This window comes from Choloepus didactylus, chromosome 22 (genome assembly GCF_015220235.1).
Source record: "Choloepus didactylus isolate mChoDid1 chromosome 22, mChoDid1.pri, whole genome shotgun sequence".
Lineage (NCBI taxonomy): Eukaryota > Metazoa > Chordata > Mammalia > Pilosa > Megalonychidae > Choloepus > Choloepus didactylus.
In genome coordinates this window covers 8627655-8644977 of record NC_051328.1, presented here as the reverse complement: position 1 = coordinate 8644977, position 17323 = coordinate 8627655, and the positions used below count along the sequence as shown (strand labels likewise).

At 35.1% G+C, this 17323-nt stretch overlaps 1 protein-coding gene across 4 annotated transcripts in view; it reads right to left on the bottom strand.

The window, feature by feature from the left end:
- The window catches only part of CHD9 (chromodomain helicase DNA binding protein 9), a 284977-nt gene that overhangs the window by 138915 nt on the left and 128739 nt on the right, over positions 1-17323 (bottom strand). Inside the window, exons 1-2 of one of the 4 annotated variants that reach the window (XM_037816045.1) lie at positions 6899-7210; positions 5657-5723 (exon numbers count right to left, since the gene is read on the bottom strand). The exons of the other annotated variants lie outside the window; for them this stretch is intronic. Of the exons in view, the coding sequence (XP_037671973.1) occupies positions 5657-5683 (27 nt within the window). The 5' untranslated portion in view covers positions 5684-5723; positions 6899-7210. Of the gene's footprint in view, positions 1-5656; positions 5724-6898; positions 7211-17323 lie in introns of those variants that run through there. 4 annotated transcript variants of the gene reach the window in all.

The window sequence follows — 17323 nt, the reverse complement described above, 5'->3', positions numbered from 1 at the left end:
CAGTAAATATGTTAACATTAAATATGTAGCTTTGTAGAATATGTTTCTGCTCCTTTAAGAAATTTTCATGTGTGTATAATATATTCACAATATTCAAAATGTACTTAAGGGTATAAGTGAAATATTTCTCATTGTAACATTGACACAGTTAGCCTTGTTCAATCATATTGTGTGTATTTGTACAACGAAATTTCTAAAAATGGATTTATTGTAGAATAAAATTCCTAGAAGTGGGAAAAAAAAAGGGTATAAGGAAAAAAAAGGGTATGAGCAGATTTGGGGGAATGGTGGAATTATTTGATATCTTGACTGGTGGCTGTGGTTAACTTTATGTATATGTTTGTTAAAAATATGTACTAAAGGGGTGATTTTTTTTTTTACTATATGTAAATTACACCTCAACTTTTACAAAAAGAAATGAACTACTGACACATTAAATAACATGGATAAATCTCAAAAACATCTGCTCAATGAAAAAAGCCAGATGCAGCACAGTACAAACAATATGATTCCACTTGTATGGAATCTAAAACAGGCAAAACTAATCAACAATAACAGAAAGTAGATCAGTGATTGCCAGGGACGGGAATGGGAGGATGGCTGCCTGCAAAGGGTCATGAGGAAACTATTTGGGGCTAAGGAAGTGTTCTATATCTTGATTTTAGTGATGGTTACATGGGCCAAAACTCATCAAATTACATTCACAATAGGTACATTTTATTGTATGTACATTACACCTCAATATAATTTATTGTAAAATATATTTATTAAGTGAACACAAAGACAACAGGATTAATTTTACTCTGTTTAATAAATTCTCATCTTTTCTTAGTCTTCATTATTTTCTCAAAACTAAGTTTATACTGTCCTATTTTCTATCATTAATGCTACTTTATTGCCTAATGGTTTAACAACCAATTTAGTAAATATTTGCTAAGAATATATTGCATACAGGTGCAATGACAGACTCTGGAAACACAAAAGAAATATGAAATTGAATCCTGCTTACAAAAAAAGTTGGTATTTTTATCACAGAGGTAAAATACCTATGTTATACCTTTAATACATGAGAAAAGAAAGAAAAGAAATCAATGATCAGAAGTTTTAAGGGGGCAGTTAAATCAATATGAACCAGAGAGCATAAGGAAGATTTGGAACTGGGTTCTTCAGAAATAAGTCAATTTTTATAACAAATGAGAAGGTATTCAGGAAGGAGACCAGCATGAGCATATGTACAAGAAGTGAAACAAGATCTGTGTAGAACAGAATTTCCCAAGCTATATTCCAAGAAATTGTGAGATGTTAATACATTCAGATTCATGTAAGATTCTGAGACACTGCCTGGTATTTCTCCCTCCCTGGAACATCATGATAAAATCAAATGTATTAAAAACGCAATCAGAGAAGTCCATAGGGAATTAGTAGAAAATAAGCTTGGATGGACGGTTTGAGGCAAAATTATAAAAAACTTTTGACTCTCAGTGTAGATCTAAAACATTCTTCTGTATCTTTAAAAAGTCACCTTTGTATTTTTTAAAGTATAAAATATTTTTAAAAGTTGAGAAAGAAACTGGGTGTATCCCCACCCACCTACCACAGTTACAAAGCCATATTGTAAACTGCCATAATCTTTAACAGCAATAGAGGGATTTAACCTGTAATAAATCTTTCAATGTTGGAAGGAGGCCTTGAAAATGAATTAGTGGAACAATGTGTATCAGAAGTTTGTTTCTATTCTAATTTGTGCACGTGTTGGCTGAGAAGCGGGGGTAGGGTGGGGGAAGAAACCACAGTTCATTGTGGGACTTTTGGAATAGAAAACGTTTTAAATAACAGGATGAGGGATTGAAAAATTTAATATTGAAGTATATCCCTGTAAAACAAAGAAGATCTTAACTGGATGTATGTCAAAGTATATCATCAACATTAACTTTTAGCATTAACTTTTTACTTTGCTGAACCTCAGAATTTAAAGAAAAATGCATTTATCTTCTTTTGGATGCTCCTAAATCATCACACTGTAAGACACAGAAACAATGGCAAAGTCTACAAATGCCCTACAATGTGACAAAATGATAAAAATATTTTGCTGAGTGTACAGTTTAATGCAATCTTTCCACATGACCTATTAAAACAAACTGTCATAATAATAAATAAAAATTAGAGACATATATCAAATGAATATAGATGTAAATATCTTCAGCAAAAGAATTTAACCCAGAAATGCAAGGATCACTTAACACCCCCAAAACATTTAATGTGTTACAGTATACATCAATAGAGTAAAGGATAAAAAACACATGATCATCTCAATAGGTGAAGAGAAAGTATTTTACAAAATTCAACTCCGCTTCATGATAAAAGCACTCAGTAAAGTAGGAACTGAAGAGAACTTCCTCAACTTGATAAAGAGCATTTACAAAAAACCCACAACTAACATCATACTTAATGGTGAAAAGCTGAATGCTTCCCCCAAGATTAAGAACATGACAGGGATGTGCACTCTCACCACTTCTATTCAACACTCTACTGGAGGTTCTAGCCAGGGCAATTAGGCAAGAAAAAGATACATAAGGCATCGGATTGGAAAGAAGAAGTAAAACTATCTCTGCACATGACATGATCTTGTACATAAACATGCTAGGAAATACTAAAAAGCTACTTGAGCCATTAAACAATTCAGTAAGATTTCAAGATACAGCATATAAAAATCAACTGCTTTTCTATCCACTTGTAATGAACAATCTGAAAATGAAATTAAGAAAACAATTCCACTTACAATACCTCAGGAATAAAATTTATAAATAATAAAACACTGAGGATAAATAATAAAACAAAATGAATGTAAAACTTATAATCTGAAAACTCCAAAACATTTTTTGAGAGAAAGTAAAATAGACTAAATAATTGGAAAGACAACACATACTCATGGAGCTGATAATACTGTTAAGATGGCAATACTCCCCCCAACTGACTTCTGAGCAGAAATGGATAAGCTGATCCTAAAATTCATATGAATTCAAAGGGACACAGAGAAACACTAGAACAATCCTGAAAAAGAACAAAGCTGGAGAATTTACACGTCTCAATTTCAAAACTTACTACAAAACTACTAGAATCAAGGAAGTGTGGTATTAGCATAAGGATAGATGCATAGATGGAACAGAACTGAAATTCCAGAAATAAACCCTCATAGTTACTGTCAACTGATTTTCAACCAAAACAACTCAGTGGAGAAAGAACAGTTGTTTCAATAAATGGTGCTAGAACTACTGGATATTCATATGCAAAATAATGAAGTTGGGGCCCCTACCTCAAACCATATAGAAAAATTAACTCAAAATAAATCAAAGGCCTAAATGTACTAGGATGGCTATAACAGTGTTGATAAAGATTCGAAAAAATTAAACCCTTAAACACTGCTTGTAGGAAAGTAAAATGGCTCAACCACTTTGGAAAACCATCTGGAAGCCATCCAAAAGGCTAAATATAAAGTTACCACATGACCATGCAATTCCATTTCTAAGAATCTAACTACAGGAAATGAAAACTTACACACTAATGTTCTTAGCAGCATTATTCATAATAGCCCCAAAGTGTAACAACCTAAATGTTCATCAACTGCTGAATGGATAAATAAAATATGGTATATCCATCCATACAATGAGTATATTATTCAGCAATAAAAAGAAATGACTTACTGATACATGATACAACATGGATGAAATCTTGAAAACATGATCCTAAGTGAAAAAGGCCTGTCACAAAGAACCACATATTGTATGAGTCCATTAATTTGAAATGTTCAGAATAGAAGTAGGTTGGTGGTTGCCTAGGGCTTGGAGGTTGGGAGCTAATGGGTATAGGGTTTCTTTTAGGAATGATGAAAATATTCTAAAATTGACTGTGGCGATGGCTGCAAAATTCTGAAAACCATTGAAATGTACATTTTAAATGGGTGAATTCTATGGTATGTGAATTACATCTCATAAAACTTATTAAAATATGAATTCAATGGAAAATAATTTCATTCACATTGCTTACCTAAAGATCACAAAGTTTCACTGAACATGCATTGTTATTCTTGCAAAATATTGTTCCAGCCATTTAAAATAACCATGTTCTATTTTCTAAACTATTCATTTACTTAATCACTTAACTTTCAAGTAATTTTCCCGTTAATTAAAAGAGCGTGCTTCACCTATAGATCTTTTTTACACAATATTCTAATATAATTTTCTAATTTTGACAGAAGTTTTCAATATTTAGCATGCTACCCATTATATTCCTTAAAGTTTTAGAATATATATAATATTAACATTTAAAATACTCATTTATACTTTTCTCAACTTTTCAATCCTTCCAGATTACTCGCTTCCTGCTCCTTCATTTCATATCCAGATTTCCCAAAACTGGTCTTATTTTCTTACCATTCACAAATTTCTTAATCCCTTTTGGTTTTGTTCCTGTTCCTCCATAATATACAGAAAGTCCTTTCTTCAAGGTCACCAATTACTTCTCATAGCCACTTAATAACCTTTTATTTGACTTTTACCTGTCTTCATCTCTTCAGTACCTTTTACACTGTTGCTCATCACTTTTTCTGGAAACTCTTTCCATGGATTCAGGAATACTATACAAATACTAGGCTTAGTTGTTCTTTTTTCTAACTCCTTGGTTCTTTTTCCTCCTGTCCTTCAAATGCATGTTCCCCAAGATTCTAGGCAAAATTATCTTGTCTTCTTACTCTACATTTTCTAGTTCAATTATATTATCCTGCCCTATAACTTCAACTACCACTTTGTAGTGGATACTCCCAAAATACATATCATCTGAATGAAGTTTTACATTTTTCAATCTCCCCTAGACCTTCCCACCTAAAGTAGTCTTATTGTCCTCTGCTTTGTTTCAGCTCTATGTATATACACTATTAGATTTATCTGATATAGCTTTTACTGTGATACTTATCTAATCAAAGGGCTTCACTTAACCTGGCATTCAATGCCTTGCACATGGCACTCATCTTATTTCCCAAATCTTCTTTCATTACTACCTTATAAAGTGTTGCCCATCCATTAAAATAAAGATATTTCCCTTTCTCTAAAAATAAAAGTCTAAACCATGAATCACTACATAAATCCATACACACCCTTTCAGTGTCACATCTACCTCTTTTAGTGACTGATGGATTAATACAGTGATTAAATAGAATAACACTTGTAAATAATTTAGAACAAATTAGGCACTCAAAAATACTAGCTAGATATCACACTTAGCACTGCATGGATTATCTCATCTTAACACTGACATCAATCTTGTGTGGTTGGTACCAACATTATCCCCTTTTATCATTGAGGAAACTAATGTTTGGAAAGGTTAACAAACCTGCTCAAGGTTACATGGCTAATAAGCAGAAAGGAATTTTAAATCGAGGGCTACCTAACTACAAGGCTAATGTGTTTCATTTTATTTTTGATGTTTACATAATATTTTTAACATACAGAAAAATATGACACCCATGTAATAAGATTAAATAGATGCTAATATTTGCCTTGTTTGCTTCAAATCTATCAAATAATAAACAGTTACAGATATAACTAAAGTTCCTTTCCTCCCCATTCCTTCCCTTCCCTCCCCAGATGTTTTGAATACATACATTTATGATGAAATTACAGAAACACATCCTGAAATGCTACATGGCAATATTGGAGTAGTAGTTTGCTCTGGAAAGGGAGAAGAATGGGAGTGGGGATTAACAGTTATCCATAATGTTTCATTTTAAAAAATACCTGAAATAAATATTACATTTCTTAAACCTAGGTGGTGGTTTCTGGGTGTTTGTATACTCTCTCTACCATTTTCTGTTTCTGTAGTGCTAGATTTTATTTTTAAAGTACCAACATATATGTTGATTCAAAGCATAGTCTAGAAACTGATAAGTGTTTTAGATGGCTATATCATTTTTCTTCTTACTTGATTATTTAATTCAAAACCCATATTTGTAGTTTCTAAAACACTGGCCCACAGACCACTTTCTCATTACACATGTGTACCAATGAAAATAAAGGGGGGGGGGGCGATATCCCTATAAAAGGAATGGTTCCTTTTCCAACATTCTTTAAAAATATAAATTTTACAATCTTTATATCTTAACAAAAGTGACAAAGTAATAAATATATTATTTTGTTTTCCTTGCTATTAAGGATGTCCACAAACTACCTATTATAAGCTCTCTTTTTTTTTGGATTTCTCCAGTGCTTTGTTCATTGTTTTCTCAATTTCCCTTCTACAAAGGAAATACCTGAAATTGTTGAACTGTAATCCATTAGGCTTGATCTTTGATAATGATTGCATAACTATACAGCATTCATCTTGTGACAGTGTGATTTTGACTGATACCCCCTTTATGCAATGTATGGGTAGATGAGTAATAAAATAAATAGTGCATGAAAAATAGTAATAACAGGTTGGGAATATGGGGATAAATACTCCTACATAAACTATGGACAATAGTTAATAGTACTACTATAATAATCTTTTATCAATTGAAACAAATGTAACTACTGTCAAAAAAAAAGAATTATAAAAAAAAGTGCTGTCATCAATTATAACAAATTTTCATCATCAATGCAAATGATGGTGGTGGGGAGGTGTATGGGAACCCTATTTTATGCATGATTGTTCTGTAAACCCACAATCTCTCTAATAAAAAATAAAATTTAAAAAAGTGATTTTGAGGGAAAAAAAAATCTCGAAAAAAAACAAATTTCCCTTCTATATTTGGCACATTATCACCTGCCCTTTGGTTATAAGTAAGTAACACCCCCACTCAAGAGAAATGTAAGCACTCAGTGGGGCACTCATCATTGTCAAAACCTATCATTTCTCCACAGGATACCTGATTGCACAGAGAGGAGGTTGTTAGTTCATCAGGATCCGTGGGAAGATCAGCTGGGGATGCATGGCCTTAGAGAGTTTTTGTTGCTGTTAGGTTGGTTTTTTGCTTGTTTGTTGTTTGTTTTTGCTTTCTTCTCCTTTGGCATTCCTGAGGTGATGTCATCGTGATCATGATTATTAAGTGCATTCTCTTGATTCTCATTGTTACGGTATGTCCTAGTTTGCGAATGCTGCTGGAATGCAAAACACCAGAAATGGATTGCCTTTTATAAAAGGGGTTTATTTGGTTACAAAGTTACAGTCTTAAGGCCATGAGTGTCCAATGTAAGTCATCAACAATCGGGTACCTTCACTGGAGGATGGCCGATCGTGTCTGGAAAACCTCTGTTAGCTGGGAAGGCACGTGGCTGGCATCTGCTCCAAAGTTCTGGTTTCAAAATGGTTTTCTCCAGGACGTTCCTCTCTAGGCTGCAGTTCCTCAAAAATGTCACTCTTAGTTGCACCTGGGATATTTGTCCTCTCCTGGCTTCTCCGGAGCAAGAGTCTGCTTTCAACAGCTGTCTTCAAACTGTCTCTCATCTGCAGCTCCTGTGCTTTCTTCAAAGTGTCTCTCTTGGCTGTAGCTCCTCTTCAAAATGTCACTCACAGCTGCCCTGAGTTCCCTCTGCCCGTCAGCTCATTTATATGGCTCCACTGATCAAGGCCCACCCTGAATGGGTGGGGCCATGCCTCCATGGAAATATCTCATCAGAGCTATCACCTACAGTTAGGTGAGGCGCATTTCCATGCAAATCTAATCAGCACCAAAACGTCTGCCCCACAAGACTGCATCAAAGAATATGGCTTTTTCTGGGGGACACAATACATTCAAACCAGCACACGGTGTCACCAGCATCTCTTACTACTGGGCTTTTATACCAGCATGATTGTCTGATTCTTAGACTTATCTTGGCTTGCTTTGTCATTGTTGCTAGTAGTGTCCTTGATCTCTTGATGTGCCTCAAAAAGTTCCATGACTGTCCACTTGTCTGGTCCAGTTCTCAACTAGTTCTTCCATCTGACTCACAATCTGAATCTTTTCATCACCCAGTTCCTGGCTCCAAATCAGGGCTCTCCAAATACAATGTAAAACTCTCCTCTTTTACGGACCGTCATTCTCATGCTTAAACTTCTCATAATATACACACGATTCCTTCACAATTTGTTTTTCTGAAGCGGTAGACGCCAAAGCACAACAGACAGCACCGCCACCAGGAGGAGCCCGATTTGGTCATCATCTGCGCAATGATGGGCAGTGTCCACCTCCACGCGGCCAAAACCTTGAACGAGGGAAAAAGCTGAACCCGACAATTTGGGGGCAATCCTCGCAGGCCACTAAGGCCCAGGCAGCACTGCCCCCATCTCTCTTGGAGGGTGGCCGGAGCTGTGCCATCAACTGTTCAGCAGCACGGCTGGCCAGCTTCCCGGCTACAGGCCTGCCCTGTGGCCAGAAGTGGCTGGAGGCGGGGGCTACACCATTCTGATTCTAAAAGATTAAAATAAGTATTTTGGTGGTTGGTTGTTGGTTGTAATTGTTGAAAGGACCTGTGTTCACAAAACAGGTAAATTAGCTAATATATATATAGGCTCACATATAAACACATACATATATTCATATATATTTACACATTCATACACATATAATATTGATTTAAAATACTTAATGCTGTTGGGGCTTTCCAACTCCAAATAATAAACTTCAATGAAAAGTAGGTCTTTTAATACAGTTAATACATTATTAAAAGGCCATGTATATACGAATTCTCATTTTAAATAATTATAAAACTTAAATGCACTTTTTCATTTAACTAGGCTCGATTTCTACCTTATAGCCCAAATTCCTATGGAAATTAAATTAATACTTTAGTCTGATTAATGCAAGGTTTTCCTAAAAATAAAATGTGAGAAAAAAATGGCTCCCCTAGAACATGAGAAACTTTTAACTCAAATATGCATTAAACCCAGATGAAAAGTCCTTATCAGTACTCTTATCAATACAATGCCAGTTGTCATGAAAGTGTCTCCAAAAAAATTATCTTAAGTTACAATATATCAGATCAAGCAACTAAGAATAAAACCATTAAATAAAAATGAAGTAAAGCCTTATAATTCCAACAAATTTTTAATAAAGGCAAATACCCCTGGCATAATTAAATTAAAATAATGAACTGTAATGATCATGTACATGCTAAATTAATCAGGTATAATAAAATATTTGTTTTACCATTTTAAATTAGAGATATAGTCCTCAATAACTTTTTGAGGATTATTACTATTAACTAAAGGAATTAAATAGTGCTTTAAATGTTAACTTATCCAATATTCTGCAGAGACATTAAACTTGTTTTACAAATAGGAAAAAACTTAAGGAAGCATTCTGACTTTCCTTCATTAAGCCCAATTTAATACTCGGAGGAACATCTGAGCTACAGTAAAAAAAAAAAAAATTAACAGCAAAGAATTAATTTTATTTTTTAATATTTTTTAATATTTAAGATATTAGTCTGTTCATTACTATAACTAAGGTTCATAATCATTCCAATTTTTGCTTGTCATATAAAAATAGTGATTACTATTTCTAAGAGAATTTTACATGACAAGTATGATTTACCTATCCCCATAATCAGCCCAAATATTAAATTCTAAAATAAAAAAACTTTAATAACTGTAGCTCTCATACTCATTAGAGACGCCCTTGTTGCAAGAGCCATATCATTATTACTAAGGGTCAGAATGATGCTGATATGTACTTACAAGAGCCATAGTTCTCAAAAATAAATGTATCCTCTCTAAACATTTCAATAAGTCTAGATGTTTTCTCCCTACCAACCGTGCTGTCATCTATATTTCCCCTTAACATATCACTAAAACAGTTTTTAAGTATTTATAATCCCTCCGACCTATCTCTCTGTTCAATATAGAAGAAATTTAAAGGAGAGCCTTAGCAACTCACTTGCATTTCTCAAATTATAAAAATCCTTTCAATTTATTCTTAACCAACATTTCCCCTAAGGAAAAATAAATTAGGAAAACACATTAAAACAAAGATAAAGAGATTCAAGAATGTTAAAGAGGAACTTATTCCTACTTACAGACAATTCGCTACTCAAAGGACACCTTGGCAATGAGAAAATTTATAAAATTTGTACACCATACTTAATTAGTGATTTTTAAATGACAAAATAATAAGCAAGAGTGAGTACAAGATACATTATGTCTCTTAACCACTTGAAATATTAAACTGAAAATAATTTATTTTAATAGTTTCACAAATATTTATGGAGCCCTGTTCAATTGCACGACAATGTGCTATTCGTAGTAAGATGTAAATATGTGTGAGAGGAGGTAATTTTTTACTTAAAATGTCTCTAAGATGACCAAAAGAATTATAAGTTGTATGTTTTTAATTCTCACATCATAACCAAAACTAGGGGGCCAAATTATTTCAGAATGCTATTTTAAGTGAAAATTGTAAAGATTTAAGTAGCTTGCCCTAATATCTTAGTTACCCAATTGCTATGACAAGTACCGCACACTGTTTAGCTTATACAACAGGAATTTACTGCCTCAGTTGGGAGGCTTTATGTACAACATCAAGGTATTGGCAGGCTTGCTTTCTCCCAGAGTCTGTACCTGGTGCTCTCTCTCCTTTTGTCTGCTCCCCTGGTTTCCGCTGCTTCTGGCTTCTACTTTCACGTCCAATTTCCTTTGCTTATAAGGGCGTCAGCCATATTGGATTTAGGCCCACCCTCATTCAGTCTGGCCACATCTGAACTAACAATAACATCTTCAAAGATCCTGTTTACCAATGGGTTCATACACACAAGAATAACTACTAAGACTTGAACGTATCTTTTCTGGGGTATGCAATTCAATCCCAACACCTAACAGCTGGGGAAACTTGAATATGGATTAGATTTTTTATAAGGAATTTATTACCCTAAGTGTGGTCTGATTGTGTAGGAGAACCCTCCTTATTCTTAGGAAATGCATGATCAAGTATTTAGAGGTAAAGTCTCATGACAACTACAATTTACTTTCAAATCATACAGCCCCAAAAACCAAGATCATCTACCCATCTATAAATAGAAATAAAGCAAATAGGACAAAATATTATCAACTATCAAATCTAAATGAAAGGAAGTTTATTTTACTATTTTTTCTGCTTCTCTGGATTCTTAGCATTTTCATTTAAAAAAACTGGGAGACAACAGCTTTTCCTAGTCTACTGTCATATTAATAACTATCCATTGATTGGTAAATACATATCTACTCAAGCAGGGATTTCATTTTGAAGTCTGGAATTTCAATAACATATACAGAATTGTTTTTAAGGTGCTCTTTAAACTACACAGTATTCACCAACTCTTAAAAGCATTTCATAAACCAATAGTATTTGAATCGGCTGATACAGAGCCCAAAGAGTAAGTTGATTTCCACATAGAGAAAATCATTCTCCTGATTATAGACAAGCTACCCACATTCCTCACCAACTCACCAGCACTCACCAACTATCTTAGCTGGCTACTTCACAAATCTGTGCCACTGATCATAAAGAAAACATCTGCCTTTAGATCAGACAAGAGATCCCCCCGCCCTGGGTTTCCCAATTTAGAGGACTGGGCTCCTTCATCATGTCCCTCCACAAAGACAAAAGGATGTACCATCCTCACGTTCCAGTTACTCAGGACCCTGGAATTATCTGCTTAAAAAGCCCCAAGCCCACTTACAGACCCCATCTGGACCTCTATCCTAGGTTTGTCCTCTCAAGGGTGAACCCTATTACTAGTATGTACACCCCTAGACTTGAGAGATGGGGAGAGAAGAGGGAATTTGGACATGCAGGCTGCGAAGTCCATGTCTTCATAAGGTCCCTCAAGAAACGAGGGATGGAAAGAGAAGTACAGTGTCCCTCTTCTACAATATTCTGGATGTAACACTCCAGGGAGTTCAAGAATTCTAAATTCAAATCAGTTCTTCCATTTGTCAAGGAAGAACGATAGAACATATTATATTTAACAGTTTTTTGGCTTGAATTAGAACTTTTAAATATTCAGACATGAAGTATGAGAGTTTCCATTTCTACTCTTTTCCTGGGACCCACAAATATTAGGGGCAAGCCTGCATAAAAATGAATTAATTGTTAGTCTCTAGGGTATTAGAACAGCTAGAAGGAAATAACTGAAATGGTAGAACTGTACCCCATAAAATTCTTTGAAATTTGCTCCATAACTACTTGTTAAATCGTACTTTGAGAGGTATCACTTTTCTGTATATATGTTATATTTCACAATAAAATATATTTTTAAAATGAGGTAAGGAAAAGTGATGCAATAACACTGAAAAAGGAAACAGAATCAAGGGCTCTCTTTTACACTGTGCTACTAAAAAGCTTTATAACCATTATATCTGGGCCTAGTTTCTACAGCTGTAAAAAGAAATTAAACGATTAAGACACCTTCTGGTTCTAAATTTAAAAAGCTTTAATGCAACGCATTATCATTATTAAACAAGCTGACTTTACAATTTATAAAGTATTTTCAAATTCACTGTCATATTTTACAGGTGAGAAAACTGATAATCAAAGATGTAACTTGCCTATAACTACTATGTTAGTAGATGGCAGGATCAGAACTTGAACTTAGTTCTTCTGACTCCAAATCCAGTGCTTGTCCAACTTATCAAAGAATTTACATTTGAAAACCCACTTCCAAATTTTTATGGTTCAACATAGGAACTGAGAAACAAATGACTGATGCCAAAAACAAAGAGGAAAATTACCTAATTCCTATCCGTTATAAAGTTTATTATCCTGATGACAAAAATTCATCAATTCAACTTTTTAGTCCTTATGACTCAACTCTTACAGTAAAAGATAAACCACATGAGCAACATATCAATAAAGTGCTGAAAGCACGTAAACATAATTTAATGGCACAGAGTTGACAGTAGCATCTGTACAAGATAATTATAGGAACACATTGGAAATCAGATTATCTGACTTCTAATAGCAGTGCTAAAATATCTAGGATACATATAGTTTAACTTGAAATGTATGTAAAACATTATTCTGTAACCAATATTACATAAATAATTATTAAACCAACCAAGTAAAAATACCAGATTATGTATTTCAAAATCATAATTTCTTTTAACTTTTCTCAAGCCTATGTTCAAGTTTAATTCTGTGACTTGTAAGCCATGATCCCTTGAGCTAGTATCTTCATCTATTAATTAAAATACCACCACTAACCTCAAAGGATTATTTTGAATATTAAATGTGATAACATACAAAAACAGGACAGAAACAATAAAAACTGTTTAAAGAATGAAAATTAGTATTCAAATATTATTGGGTTTATTTAAATCACTCAAGTATGCATTATCCAGAAATCTGAAACTACAGGCTTCAAAGAGCCTAATTCTACATAACTGTACTCTAGACCACTAGACGATTCCTAGACAAGAGAATGAGCAGTAAAATAGGAAGGAAATGATACTTAAACAAGTTTTTCATAAAGTGAGGTCATAAAGTCATAAAACAGGCCCTTATTAATTCATTCTTCAATTAAAATTCATGGACAACCTCGTACTTTACAAGGTACTGGATACAGAACTCACAAAGGTATTCCTCAGCAGAGAAGCAAAATTAGTCCTAAAGATTGCTCTGGTCCAGCCCAATAAAACGTAAAAGCAGATCTCACAACGGTAACATGATTTCCAACTACCTTAAATGCATCCTAGAACAAAATTCAAAAATTATTTTAGGACTGCAAAAACTATGCAGCACCCACTGGGCAAATTCACAAGGTTTGGCATCTACAAGAGATTGTCAGGCATGTAAAGGAGCAGGAAAATACGTTTACTAAGAAGAAAAATCAATCAATAGACGCTAACTCAGAAGTGACACGGATGACAGATTTTGTCATCTACATTCCAAATGTTCAAGAAGGTAGAGAAAAGATTGAGCATGTTTAGTATAAATTTGGAAGACATGAATGAACATAAAATGAAACAATGAAAATGAGGTTAAAAAAACTGGATGGAATTAACAGCAAATTAGAAACCACAGAAGAGCAGTGAATACATAGCAATAAAAACTAGCTAAAATGAAATAGTGACAAAAAGCCAAAAAAAAAAAAAAATGAACAGAGCATCAGTGAGCTGTGGAGCAACTTCAGGTGACATAATAGATGTGTATTTGGAGTCTACAAAGGAGCAGGACAGAAAAAAAAAAGCCTTAAGGAAAAATGGCCAAAAATTTTCAAAATCTGATGAAAACTACAAACCTACATATCCAAAAAGCTCGGCAAACCTATGTACAAGAAACATGAAGAAAACTATATCAAGAAGAATCATAATCAAACTGCATAAAACTAGTAAAGAAGATAAAAACATTAAAAGCCAACAGAAAAAAAAAACACATCTCATACATAGGAACAAAGATAAGAATTACAAGACTTCTCATCAGGAACAAGGCAAACCAGAAAACAGCAGCAAACACAATAAAACAAACAAAAAAACAACTGTCAACCTGGAATTCTATAACCACAAAAATATCTTTCACAAATGAAGGTGACAAACAATGCAATTATAAAATAGGCAAAAGACTTAAATAGACACTTTTCCAAAAAGTAAATAAAATGGCTACAAAGCACATGAAAAGATGCTCATCTTTACCAGCTATTAAGGAAATGGAAATCAAAACCACAATGAGATATTATTTCATACATATTATGATGGCTACTATCAAACCAACAGAAAACTACAAGTGTTGGAGAGGATGTGGAAAACTAAGAACACTTATTCACTGCTGGCAGGGATGTAAAATGATACAGCTGCTGTGAAAGACAGTTTGGTGGTTCCACAAAAAGCTAAGTATACAGTTGCCCTACAATCCAGCAATCCCGCTACTTGGTATATACCAGACGAACTGAAAGCAGGGAAGCAAACAGACATTTTCACACTGATGTTCATAGCAGCACTATTCACAATTGCTAAAAGATGGAAACGGGATGGGGCGAGATGGTGGCATAGAGAGGTGTGGAATTTAGTCATTGAGAGCAACTAGTAAATATCCAGGAAAAACTAGTAAATAGTCTGGAACAACTATTAGGGGACATCTGTGACTGTTAACACATCGTACACCAGTCAGGAATGCATGGAACGGCTGAGATCGCAGCATAAAAACTGTAAGTAAACTGTAGAACCGGTGCCCCTCCAACCCAGCACTGCGGGCTGAGCTGCAAAACTTCACTCTGGGAGAAAGCAGCACTCCCTGCTGAGAGCAAGGGAATACAGCTCAACCAAACTCCAACTCCTGTTTTAATTTAACAAATTTGGGCTAATGACTACAAGCTACAAGCACAGATAAGCCCTGAACAAGCAGGAATCTGAGTTTCCTCCTCGCAGAGAAGAGGCAGGGCTGAAGAAAACAAATATATACATAACTATATAAAAAGAGGCTTCTGGAGATGGCTGAGCTCAGAATACTGGAAAATGTTTGTATCCCAAGAAAAGGGGCACAGAGAACTGGGTACAAACACCGACTGAGTGCAACTGAGGGGCTGGGGACTGGCTGTGAAAAGGGGCTTTTGCTCTTTACTTTTTTTTTTTCTCTCATTCTAAGCACCTCATTAGAGAAAGCCTCAGGCATTTTCAATTGTCTGCCCTGACCCAGGCAAGGGTGGAGATAACAGAGTCAAGAGACAAAACAGGAATTCAAATGTGGAAGATAACTCCCTGGGGGGCGTATCTTCCCTAAGAAAAGGGGGGCAGGGCCCAGCTCAAGTGGCAGTCCTCCCCAAGAGAATTCAGACCCCAGACTCTGAGGGAAAAAACCAACAACTCAGTAAAAACAACTTAAGTTTGGCTTCTGACAGCCTTGGCCAGGACTGGGTCCACTGTGAATTAAAGGGACAGCACCTCTTTATGCTGCTGGGGAACTGTGGGCCGAAAAGTGCCACTGCTGGGCAGGATAGGAAAAGCACAGAGTCTAGAGGCCTCACAGGAAACTCGGACAACCTACTCCTGATTTACACCTTCCTCCTGAGACCTGGGCCAGTCTGGTCTGGGAAAATCTGATTGGGGTAATCTAGGAAACCAGATGCCTAGACAACAAAAGATTTTGAGTCACCTTAGGAAAAACGAGGATGTGGCCCAGTCAAAGGAAAAAGCTTACACTTCAACTGATACAGGAATTGAAACTAATATTTAATCAAACAAATCTCCTAAATCAATCCAAAAATCAAATCAGTGAGTTGAGGGAAGATACGGCAAAAGAGATGAAGGATATTTAGAAGACATTGGGTGAAATAAGGAAGAAATCGAAAGTGTGAAAAAACAACTGACAGAACTTCAGAGAATGAAAGGAACAACACAAGAGATTAAAAAAAACACAATGGAGACATACAACAGCAGATTTGAGGAGGCAGAAGAGACGATTCATGAACTGGAGGACAGAACACCTGAAATCTTACACACAAAGGAACAGAGAGGGAAAAGAATGGAAAAATATGAGCAGCATCTTAGGGAACTGAATGACAAGATAAAGTGCATGAATCTATGTATCACAGGTGTCCCAGAAGGAAAAGAGAAGGGAAAAGGGACAGAAACAATAATGGAGGAAATAATCACTGAAAATTTCCCATCTCTTATGAAAGACATAAAATTAGAGATCCAAGAAGCACAGCATGCCCCAAACAGAATAGATCTAAATAGATTTACACCAAGACATTTAATAATCAGATTATCAAAAGTCAAAGACAATGAGAGAATTCTGGGAGCACCCAGAGAAAAGCAATCCATCACATACAAGGGAAACTCGATAAGACTATGTGCCGATTTCTCAGCAGAAACCATGGAGGCAAGAAGGCAGTGATATGACATATTTAAGACACTGAAGGAGAGGAACTAGCAACCAAGAATTCTATACCCAGTGAAGCTGTCCTTCAAAAATGAGGGAGAGTTTAAAATATTCTCAGACAGACACTGAGTGAGTTTGTGAACAAGATACATGCTCTACAGGAAATTCTAAAGGAAGCACTACAGATAGATAGGAAAAGACAGGAGAGAGAGGTTTGGAGCACAATATTGGGTGATGGTAGCACAATAATGTAAGTACACTGAACAAAGACGACTGTGGGTAAGGTTGAAGGAGGAAGATTGGGGGGAGGTAGGATGACAGTGGGAAGGACAGAAGATGAAGACTGGGAATGCATAACTAGTGAAACCTAGAGTGGTCAATGATTGTGATTAAATGCATAAATATGTTTTTACATGAATTAGAACAAATGAATGCCAACTTTGCAAGGTGTTAAAAATGGGGTGGTATTGGAGAAAAAAATATAATCAATGCAAACTACCATTTATAGTTAACAGCAACATT